Source organism: Lolium perenne, chromosome 7 (genome assembly GCF_019359855.2).
Source record: "Lolium perenne isolate Kyuss_39 chromosome 7, Kyuss_2.0, whole genome shotgun sequence".
Classification (NCBI taxonomy): domain Eukaryota; kingdom Viridiplantae; phylum Streptophyta; class Magnoliopsida; order Poales; family Poaceae; genus Lolium; species Lolium perenne.
The window spans coordinates 35985431-35996853 of record NC_067250.2 but is presented as its reverse complement, the minus strand read 5'-3'; the positions used below and the strand labels follow the sequence as shown (position 1 = coordinate 35996853).

The window sequence follows — 11423 nt, the reverse complement described above, 5'->3', positions numbered from 1 at the left end:
AGGGACGTCTACGCCTCTTCTCCGAGCCATCGACCACCGCCGCCGACCACGGGGAACTGTCACGCCATTGCAGGTAAGTCCGCCAAACTTGAGAGAGAAAGAGAGCAGCAAGATCCAGCTAGCTTTATGCTTTTAATCATTGTACTTGCACCCGGAGGTATGTCGGAAAACACCTCGAACTCAACTGAACACACTCCAAACACTCCTCCACCTATTCAACCGGAACATTTACATATAGCACCCTTAGCATTTCTGCCACCCAACGTTTCTGACCTGCGATTAGCTCAACCTTACTCTGCATCTTCCAGCAATCCACTCGGAAGAATTACCAATGAAGTGGAGCTGCTAGAAGAGTTACAAGGGCAAGCTCGTATGGCGGAGAAGGTAAAGGAGACGGAAATGAAGAAGGCTTACAATGCCAGGAACAGGGAGGGGGAGAAGGTCCAGTGGTGGCCCTGTATCGTAACCAATTTGTAGCTAAAAGCTCTTCAAGAAGAAGGCTTTATCGGTCTGGGTTGTTATAGGTTCACCAAGGACTCCTCTACTCCGGCCCCGAAGGTTAACGAGCGGATCCTCACCAAAGCTTGGGTGGAGCGAGGCCTCTTGCTTCCGCCTTCGGATTTTTTTGGAGGCCCTCAATACCTATGGCTGCAGCCGAACAACATCTGCCCCAACGCCTACCTCCTTCTCTCCAACTTCGTCACTTTGTGCGAAGGTCACCTCGGAGTTCGTCCGGATATCCAACTCCTTTTAGTTCTTCTATCGCGTGAAGAAGGAGACGAAGGAGAAGAATATGGTCAATTGCGGCAGTATGACCTTCATGCTCCGCCCGAAGAGATTTTATCCGCCTCTCTCCTCACATGAGTTCGTCTGGTACTGGAATGCCCGGTGGTTTTATACCAACAATGAAATCATTCTGGATCGTCACCAAGGCCTCCTAGTCTTCATCAACAACCCCTCCAGTGGAGATGGACTCTTGGAGATACATCCCCAACTTCGCCCAGCATCCGGAGCTGGAGAAGGTGGCCCGGAGGATTTCGAAACTGGTTCATGAGGGGTTGACCAAAATCGACCTCACCTTGAGCTGGTTTACTCGCCGGATCCAGCCTCCGCGGTTCAACCGGTATCTCATCTGCGCCTACACTGGCGTGGATGATCCGATGCGGGTCACCAAGGACAACCTTCCCGCAGATTCTCTGAACAAGGGAATCCGAACGGCTGTGAAGGTGACCCGAGGCTAAGTGGTGCCGGAGATCTCCAAGGACATATATATCATCGGAAACTGCCCTATGGTGAGTTGCACTTAGTCACTTTTATATTTGGTTTCATACTTCTTAATTTGTTTATACTTTCTAACATCCAGCGCCTCTTCTCCAGGTCAACACTTTGGCGGAGGAGGATTTTCGGGAGATATTCCGCATCGCTGCCACTGACTCCGGAAAGGCAGACGAGACTCTGGAGGAGGACGAGGAGGAAGAGGAGGAGCAGACAGAGAAATACGCTCCTCGACCCTCTAAACGCCCCAGGGGTGGATCCTCTGGACCCGATGCCGCTCCCAACACCGAGGGCTCCGCCAAGAAGCCCAAAACTGCTCCAGCTAGGGGCCCACAGCGTCTGGACTCCAAGCGGGCAGAGCGCGAGTGCATCAACATGCTCACGAATTCCGGAAAAGGAACCCGACCCAAACTCCCCGGAGCCGTGTATGTTCCGACACGTGAGTCTTTTCACGTTTTTAAGGCGAAGATGTTATTTATTTTTCCTTTTGCTTTGATCAGGTACCAGAAGGTTGTTTACTCTCGGAGTACATCCCAGAGGACGATCACAACATTTCTGGAGACATCTCCTGCCGTTGTCGCTCAATACTTTGATGCCTACAAGATCATGGTGGCGTATGTTGGTGGCTGGCAAGCTTGGTGGAGCGTTGCGTCTTGTCCAGAGGTGTGGTTTTTTTTTGGGTTCGGGAGAAATCCCTATCGTTTCGGCACCAACGCAGTGACGCTTGCAAGTGTGGCCATTCCTTCCTGGAGGGCATCGGGTGTACCTCTTCCCTACCCTCTGAAGCGTACCAGGAAAACCCGAGGACTTATCCAGGCAACAACATCATCGTCTTCGCTTTCCTTCTTGGAGGTGTTGCTTGGTACGAGTGTTAGGATTGTGGTGGGACTTATCGAGAGGGTGCAACGGTGACGAGTCATCTTCATTTTCATTGACCCGCCAGTACCGGCTCTGTTTTCTCTTTTTTTTTTCTTTTTTTCTTTTGGGTTTTGGCTATGCTGTTTGTAGTGGTCTCAAAGTTGTACCGTGTGGTTACATTAATATAGCGGTGAAAGCGTGTTTTGAAGAGAACACTACTTGGCTTTAAAAAAAGAGTCAAACCAAGCTTGAAAGGGGCAATTCTGTTGCAATTCCATGATTCGTGGCTGCTAGGTCTATCGTCAACTGTTAGTCAATGTGAACGCGGGGTCGCACACTGAGGCATCTCCAGCAGGCCGATGCATTTCGCCACCGTCAAAATATATGCGAGCGTCCATTTGCGTCGGTTCGTATACATGAAAATGGTTGTGCGTCCGTTTGCGTCGGGAGTGGCTCTAACGGGCCGACGCATTTCCGGTTCGGGGCAGTTTAGATTCAGAAAATTCAGAAAAGAGGTTGTAGCCTTAAATTAGGTCAAATTTGCATGAAATTGAAGCCTCAAATTACGGTCAAATTGAGGTCCGAAATAAGTTCATCACACTTTGCAAGCGCAAAGTGGAGTCTAACACGGGCACAACAAGGCCTGAACAGCAAATGAAGTCCAAAAAGAGGCCACGGTGCTAGACATTGGCGCCGGTGATCAGGCGTCTCGCGCGTGGATTTCGGCGCGCCTCTTCATGAACCAGACCCTGGTGTCGTCATCGACGCTGCTCAAGTCGGCTAGCATGATCCTTATGTCCTCTGCACGGGTCTTGGCGTCGGCCTCCATCCTCCTGGCCTCGGTGTCCATCCGCCTGGCCTCGGCCTCACGCAATTTCGCCTCGACGTCTGCCTTTTTGGCCTCGACGTCCATCCTTTGGACCTCAATGGCCTATTTCGTGAGGTTGAGGTAGATGGCAGCTGCAGCCTCTTTCTTCAGACGCTTCTTCTCGTCCCTAGCAGCCATGGCGGCATGATTGTCGGCCATCATCCTCTCCAAGCTCTGGGTGAATGCAATGGTCTGTGCCTCCTGGACTAGATCGGCCTTGGTAGCCTTATGGCCTCGGGGATGCGGTGGAAGGGCATGACGGCCATGATCATCGTCTTCACCGCGACGTTAACCGCTATCTCATTCTTCACAGCTTCATCGAAGACCGCAAAGCTTGTCTTCCACTTTTGCGCGTCCTTTAGCTTCTCCTAGCAATGGACCATATGGTAGCCCTTCTTATGCACTGCTCTGAACCTCTCCAAGGTCCGGGATACCACTGAAATCACTCCAAAGCCGCTAATGGGGTCGTTGACAACATGTTCGACGGTGGAGCAGAACTTGATTGTCTCTTGTTTGATGTAGTTGCATCTTTTTCTGATGGACTCTTCCATGCGATCGCTCTTCATCTCGTAGGGGTCGTGAAGCTTTTTCTCATTGTACTCATGCTTGACCTTGGCCTAGTACACCTTGCCCTTTTGCTGGGCGCCTTGATACAGTCATGGCTTGTCGCAAGCCAAACGTCGAACAAACACTTGTCCTCGTTGTCGATAAATCCTAATGTCATGTGGCTCTCCCCTTCTTCTTGCTAGCATTGTCCGTGGTGAGGACAAGCCCTGTTGGCGCGTCCTCATAGTCGTCGACGCACACGGCTGTTGGCTGCCTGGACTGGGTGGAGAACAGCAGTGCGCCTTCGATGTCCATGCCATCTTGCATCGGTGCCCACTCATCATGCGGCTCTCTCCCGGCCCCGGCGTCGCCAACGAAGCTGCTGCAAAAGATCATGGCCTGTATGTCGCTTTCTTGTCGGTCTTTCCGATAGGCCTACGAATCACCGGACGTCAGACGCATGACACACGACAGTAGTGAGAGAGCTTTACGTACCGGGTCGTCCATCGTCCGGGCAGATGCTGCCAGTTCGTCATACAGCCTGCGGGGCTCCGGCATGCTCTCCTCCGACACCTGACGCATCTTGTGTGTCGCGCCCGGGCAGGAGTCACCGTTCCTCGGTGTCCTGTCGAGGTCGGGAACCGGCGCCCCGTTGAACAGCACCGGCGCCACGCCGGAGGCGAACCATGACGCCAGCTGGACCTGCACGGGAGCGGGAGTTCCAAGACGCAGCTGGAAACTTACCGAGCTCACTGGCGAGGCCGGAGGAGCGACGCTGGCGATCCCCTCTCCCTTGACGAGCATGTAGGCCTTCGCTAAGGTCGGATGGAGGGCTACTTGCCAGGCGCCGGCTTTCAGCTGCATCTGCGACGCCTGCTTGTTGGCCTCCTGGGCGGCGGCCGCTGCATTCATGTCCTTTTGATTCTTGCACCGGCCGCGACGCTTTGCGGTCTCGATGCCTTTCTCCTCCTTCGACCGCACCTTCTTTGCCGGCTTGGCCTTAGCGTCCCGGCCACCGGTGGCGCCCCGCTTTGCTTCCGCCGGAGCTGCGGCCTTCATTGTGGCTATGGTCGTGGCTATGTGGGAGTCTAGGGTGGCGGCGGGTGCGAGGGTTACCTCGGAATCCATGGTGGTGGCTGCGGCGGCGAGGACGTCCATCGCTTCTGGACTAATCGCGCCGGTCTACTTTGATTTTTCGCGCGGGGAACGGCCACTAGCGGGAATGTTATCGGCCTGCCTGCCACTGACGCGCGGGTCCTACGTCAGTTTCGGCGGATACTCGACGCGACCGCGCATCGTTCGTGGAGACGCAAATCTGGCCCACGCAAACCTGACGTATATTTGGGCCAGGTTTGCGTCATCGTGGAGAGCCGGTCACTTTGCATCGCCCCGCTGGAGGGGCCGATGCATTTTCGGTTATGGGGGACGCAAACGGACCGTCACGCAATCACGCAAACCCCTTCCTTCTATTTTGGCGGCACACCTTTGCATGCGGCTCGATCTGAGTAGACCTAGACAAACAAGATGGGAATAAGATCGAGGAGGGGAACCAGGGACTGGGCGGCGCTGCCCCTCGACGTGCTATGGACCATCCTGAGCCTGGTCCCGCAAGACGACATCCTCCGCACAGCTGGGCTCGTGTGCGCCTCCTGGCGGCGGCTAGCCCTCGACGAGCCGCTGCTGTGGCGGCGTATCGACCTCCCCGCCGAAAAGGACAAGGACGGAAACCCGCCGGCGACGTGGAAGGCGAGGGCGTGTGCCGCCGTGCGGCGCAGCGCCGGCCGCTGCGAGTCCTACCGCGGCCGCGTCAACCGTGACTTCCTGCTCTTCCTCGCCGGCAAGTACGTATACGCGCGCGTCACTCACCCCTCACGTACACCTCTCCTGAATCCACTGATCCTGACCTGATTGGTTTCCTATGCGTGCTCTGCTGGGTGCTGGCTTATTAATTGCAGCGCGCCGTCGCTGCGGAGCCTCCACGTGACGAGCCGGTTTGACATGCTCGACGAGAAGTTCATGACGGTGCTGGCGAAGAAGCTCCCTATGCTGGAGGAACTCGTGATGTCGAAAGGCCGGATCGAGCACTCCTCCTTGGCCGCTCTCGTCGACCACTGCCCACGGCTCCAGCTGCTTGACGCCGGCGGCTGTCACACTTTCAATTCGATCGGCGAGTCGCTTCAGGCGAGACTGGAGAGCAAGATCAAGCATCTCCGGCTGCCGCGCCTGCAGGATGTCCGCTTTAGAGGACGGATAGGGCTGGTGCGGGCGGTTCCTTTTCCTCCTCCGACGGGTCGTTTGGGCCGACAACTAAAACCGGTTGGGATGTGATGTATTAGATGATCATATGGCTTTCCTCTTCTTTTTTCCTATCCTCTTTCGAAGTTAATTTTTTTTTTTTGCTACTGAATCACAAGCGACAACTGAAGTGGCCGATGATGAAATTACCTGATCTTTTTTTCTTACTCCCTCTGTTATCTGGTTTTCATATGTAAGACCATGTCAGTATTTCGAGTCAAAACTTTCACCAATAACTTGACCAATAAAATATAAGCTATATGACACCAACAATATATTGTTTGGAAACATTTTTTAAATATGAATCCAATAGTATACTTTTGGTGACATATAACTCATGTTTTGTTGTTCAAATTGTTAGTCAAGTTCTACCTTAAAATAGGTGGTGGCCTTATAAGCCGCGACCATTCGTCTTAATTCGGTGGCCGATCATGTGGTACGTCCTACTCAAACCGCGTTCATGCAAGGTAGATACATACTCCATGGAGTAGTCACCTTACATGAAACAGTTTATGAGTTACATCATCGGAAAGGCGTCATTCTTACTAAAGACAACCTTGCTAGGCGCAACTGGCAAGGAAATAAGAAATGTGTGTATTGTCATCACAGTGAGATAATAAATCATCTCTTCTTTCATTGTCAGTTTGCTAGATCTATATGGTCAATCATCCAAATAGGGTCTACCTTATACCCACCATGTAGTGTCGCCAACATTTTTGGTAATTGGCTTCTTGGGGTGGATCATAGGTTCAAAATACTAATTAGGGTGGCATCGATTGCAGTTATTTGGTCGCTATGGCTATGTAGAAATGACAAGGTTTTTAACAATGTAAATTCTTCTATTTTGCATGTTATCTACCGGTGCACGGCTTTACTCCGTTCATGGTCGTCTCTTCAGTGTTTGGAGCACATAGACCTATTTACGGAGGTATCTGTACGGTTGGAAACTACGGCGAAGGATTATATTATCCAACATGGGTGGCAACATAGCCTCCGAATTGGGTCATCTTAATCTTAGGATTTGTTGCTGCTCCTTGTCGTGCTTTGTATCGTGCTTTGTTTTAGTTGTGTCTTTATGGCTGTGTGCATCTTAGTTATGCAGAGGCCGAGTGTAATACTTAAACTTTAAGTAATAAAATGCCCATTATCGAAAAGGTGGTGGCCTTATATTTTGGACAGAAGAAGTACAATAAATCAGTTACAATTCCGGTGTATGTTGTTGGGAAAGTTATTTCTACATTTTTGTTTAAGGGAACACATTATTAGGAGCTATGCATATATATTATCAACAGTTTCTACCATTTGTGCCACGTCATAATCCATGACTTCATGTAAGATAAAATAAAATTATATACTATACAAATATATATGAGTTGTTAAACCAACGAGAAATGCTCTTATCTTGTGCACATAGAAGGTTCCGTGCATGTTTAAGTCGCGGATTTCCTTCTTTAAGGTTCATGCTACAATGTTTCAAAGTTAGTTTAATTCTGTTTAGTTTAGATAGAAACACAATAAAGTCAGATGAAACAGTGCACGTGAGGTCCCGTGCACAAGAATCAACAGGTTATTGAACTAGGCCACATGATGTACATCCTTTGCAGAATGGAGGATAAACCATATAGAGAACCAACCTATGGATGGATGGTTAGAAAGACAATGATACTTTCAACTTAGCAGAGTTTAAATTCTAGGATTCACAATTTAGTGTCCCATTGAGACGGAATATTCTTCAATAGAAGACGACACAGTGAGCCGCTAGTGGTAACTTCGTTAATCTTAAAATCCACTGAATTAGTTTTTAGACTCAGTCTCTCCAAGATGATCATAGGAATATAGCGTGTGTGTGTGTGCATTTATAGGCATATTTGTGATGTCTGGATTGTAGTGTGTTTACCAAAAGAAAAGACGATAAACCCTGTAGTCTAAAGTCTAAGTAACTTGGAGAGGTAATTAAACGGACTGCCATAGAGCCACATCTTCATGCAAGGTCAAACGTGAACTCTAGCCCATGTCGGCTCGATCTGGGATGGAGATGCAAAAAACTTAACGAAAATAGGAAACAACGTGGGCAAAAAGTCTAGGAGAATCAGAACCCGAGCGATCGATCCGCCCACACGTCGGCCCTCCGACCACCACCAGTTTGACAGCGGCTGCGAGGATATGCATCTCGATCTTCCTTGGTCGGCGGAGCAGAGGAACTGGGCGGCGCTGCCCCGCGACGTGCTGTGTATCATCCTGAGCTTTGTCCCGCAGGCCGACATCCTCCGCGGCGCCGGCTTCGTGTGCGCCTCGTGGCGGCGGCTAGCTCAGGAAGAGCCTCTTCTCTGGCGGCGCATCGACCTCGCCGCCGCCACCGACGAGAACGAGGACGCCCCGGCGAGGTGGCAGGCGATGGCGCGCGCCGCCGTGCTGCGCAGCGCCGGCCGCTGCGAGTCCTTCCGCGGCCGCGTCAACGGCAAGTTCCTGCTCTTCCTCGCCCACAGGTACGTACGTACGCACGCACGCATCGATCTCGTCTAGCCTCTCACCTCTCTCGAATCAACCAATCCCGAATTCCTGATCGCGTGCGTGCTTGCAGCGCGCCATCGCTTCGGAGCATCCACGTGACGAGCCGATTTACCACGTCCAGCAACAAGCTCATCAGGGTGGTGGCGAAGAAGCTCTCTCTGCTGGAGCAGCTCGTGCTGTCGGACGACGGCCTGATCTACCGTGAAGCCTCGTTGGCCGCTTTCGTCGAACACTGCCCACGCGTCGAACTGCTCGACTCCGGCCGCTGTTTGCATCTGAGCGACAGAACGCTGCGTACGATGGTGGAGAGCAGCATCAAGGATCTCCGGCGGACGGGACGTTTCAGGGGGCCGTGAGTGCTTCACGAAAATCTGTCCGGCCGTAAATTATCGTATGACGCTTTTTTCTATCTTTTCCGGAAGGCCAAAAGAAATTGGTACTTGCAAGTGAATTTTGTCGGATGATTAATATTGAGTAATCATTTTCTTCTTGCCATAGAACATTGAACATGACAATCATCTTTTTCAGATGGTCTTTATGGCAGGCTGATTTGAATACTCCCTCCTGTACCGGTTTACAGGGGTATTATGCATTTCGAGACAAAATTTTAACTAATAATTTAGTTAATAAAATATAAGATTTACATCACAAAAATTATACTATTGAAAACTTCTTTTAAATATGAATCCAATGGAATAATTTTTGTGACATATATCTCATATTTTATTGACCAAATTTATAGTCAAACTTTCTCCTTGAAAGATGTAATACCCAGTAAACTGGTATGGAGGTAGTACCTTTTTTTATTAATTATTTCCTTGCCTTTTCCAAATGTTTGAACTTTCTTTTTCTAAGCATTATTCTCTCAACTTCCATTTCTAATGGACACACAACCTTCTTATAGCTATGTTGCTACCTTTTGGGATGTGGTTTTCTTTCCGATGAAAATCTCTACTACTACCTCTCCTATAAATAGATGTCTGAAATTTGTCTAAATCTAGATGTATCTAGACAATATTTAGTGTCCAGATACATCTAAATTTAGAAAGACCTCAAATACCTATTTATAGACGGAGGAAGTATTTAAAAAGAAAGTTAGAGAGTGGTGTTTTGGCACCTGGGAGCATATGCTCCCGGTTTTTAAATTTTATTTTAAATACATTTTCAAAATGTTGAAAAAGTCAGACAAAAAATTTAATAGGTACATCTCGAAGTTCTACACGTTTACAAATTGGTCTCACGAAAAACTGACATTTTTACTGTCGCGTGTAAAAAAGACAAATTTTGGTGCAAAAAAATGGCAGTGTAGGTAACGTTTTTTTGTCTTTTTCACACAAGTCATCAAAAATGTTGGTTTTTTGAGAAATTGGATGTACGTACGTAGAATGTCGAAACGTAAGCGAGGAAATTTTTGTTCAAATTTTTTTGACATTTCAAATATTTTTCCAGAGGCAGGAGCATATACTCCCATGTGCCGAATTAAATTTCTAGAAAGTTAGGTGTTATGTCGTTAGCCTAATACCTCAATTCTTTAGCCTAATCCACTCCACCGGTTTTGTTCGTGCATACTGCAATCTCTCCAAACTGCAATAGTATTTTCGTCCAATCACTCTAGTCCATTTTTCGCCCAATCCCTATCCCAACCACATCTCCTCTCGGCCTCGCCGATTGGACCAGCCACAACGCTGACGGACTCTGCCTACTCCCTCTTCACTCTCTTCTCTCTCTCCTTTCTCTCTCTTTCCCTCGCCCTCTCGCTCCATTTCTATGTCTGGTGTAGCACGTATTAGTTTTTTTTTTACAGAACGTATTAGTTAGTTTTAATGTGGTAAAAGTTAGAGATTTCTTACATGATTCATGCATCATTCTCAACAACTCTGGTGAAAGTAGGATATAGTTGTTCTCGCGAGTTGGAAGTGGAAAGGAAAGTAAAATATTTTACTAGGATGCACATTCTCTTTTCGGATCGGAGGGAGTAGCAAATGTCTACAGTGTTGTGTAGTGCCAGCTGCTTGACGACGACACACTGCAAGAGAGAATGGAGAGCAAGGTCACCGATCTTCGGCTGCCGCACCTGCAGCTGCAGAGTCCGTTCCTTAAAAGTGGTCAAACCCTTAAAATAACCTAATCTTACAATTTTAGGTGAAAAAAGAGACTAGAACAGACCCCTTAAAACCATCCGGCCCTTAATTGTTTTAAAGGGCACCGAAATGTTACATTCAAGACCCTTCTTTCTAGGGTTTTAGAGAGAAAACAGAGAGGGCCATGTAAACCGGTCAATGCCTGACATGAGGGAAGTTAGTTGCTGCCTTCCTCCGCTAAACTCGTCGGAGTCCGGCAAAATTCCACCACAACACGCAAAATTTTGGCCGTTTTTCAACATAGAGGCTCGTTTATGGCCTATTATTTGCGAATTTGAGTACAAATTTCGCCAAATGTGGAGCCGCTCCTCTTCTTGTCATATGCGGCGGCCGGTCAGAGCTGCTACTCCATGGAAGTGGGTTAGGGGACGACGACCGCGGGGAGAGTATGGGGACGATGAGTATGGGCCGGTGAGCGTGGCCGGCGAGCGCGGCTGGGCCTGAGTTTGGGGAGGTGAGCGTGTCTGGCAAGTATACCGCCGGCGACCGTGCCTGTCGCATTCGGGTTGCTTCGGAGGTAGAAGGAGGAGGTAAAATAAAAAAAGGTAGGCCCTTTGCACTTTGAAATTGTGATGTCTTTTCTGCCAAACTCAAATTCAAACTGTATTTTTGAAGGACCATAGTTTACGGTGTGGGCTAGATTTGCTTTAACAAGGGATCCACGGTCACTCCAAAGGAAAATGATTTTATGGGACCTGACCCATAAATTCGGCCTTGACCAATTTCACCAATAGACTTGTGGCATGCACGTCAATTTAGATGTAGAAAAAAAAGAAAACCTAATATCCCAACAGTTTTTATCTTTTTCCTAGCCACGTGTTAATTGGTGGAGTTGGTCCCATAAAATTATTTTCCTTCCAAAGCCCTCTCCATAATTTTAATTTGAGTTTCAAGCCCTCTCCCTATTTCCCTATTTATTTTCCTTCCGT

The 11423-nt window shown here is 49.0% G+C and overlaps 2 protein-coding genes across 2 annotated transcripts; both read left to right on the top strand.

Annotated features, from left to right (window-relative positions):
• Positions 1–5071: 5071 nt before the first annotated feature.
• LOC127313460 (putative F-box/LRR-repeat protein 9) lies at positions 5072–5875 on the top strand. Its single transcript, XM_051343964.2, has 2 exons — positions 5072–5388; positions 5503–5875. The coding sequence occupies exons 1-2, from the start codon at positions 5072–5074 to the stop codon at positions 5873–5875; spliced, it is 690 nt and encodes a 229-aa protein (XP_051199924.1).
• Positions 5876–7939: 2064 nt separating this feature from the next.
• On the top strand, positions 7940–8926 carry LOC127316127 (putative F-box/LRR-repeat protein 9). The gene is made up of 2 exons (XM_051346542.2): positions 7940–8328; positions 8424–8926. The coding sequence occupies exons 1-2, from the start codon at positions 8006–8008 to the stop codon at positions 8707–8709; spliced, it is 609 nt and encodes a 202-aa protein (XP_051202502.1). The 5' UTR covers positions 7940–8005; the 3' UTR covers positions 8710–8926.
• The last annotated feature ends 2497 nt before the right edge of the window (positions 8927–11423 follow it).

Coding starts and splice junctions, on each gene's coding strand:
- LOC127313460 (XM_051343964.2), top strand. CDS start 5,072: ATGGGAATAAGATCGAGGAGGGGAACCAGGGACTGGGCGGCGCTGCCC. Junction 5,389..5,502: donor CTGCTCTTCCTCGCCGGCAA/GTACGTATACGC, acceptor TATTAATTGCAG/CGCGCCGTCGCTGCGGAGCC.
- LOC127316127 (XM_051346542.2), top strand. CDS start 8,006: ATGCATCTCGATCTTCCTTGGTCGGCGGAGCAGAGGAACTGGGCGGCG. Junction 8,329..8,423: donor CTGCTCTTCCTCGCCCACAG/GTACGTACGTAC, acceptor GCGTGCTTGCAG/CGCGCCATCGCTTCGGAGCA.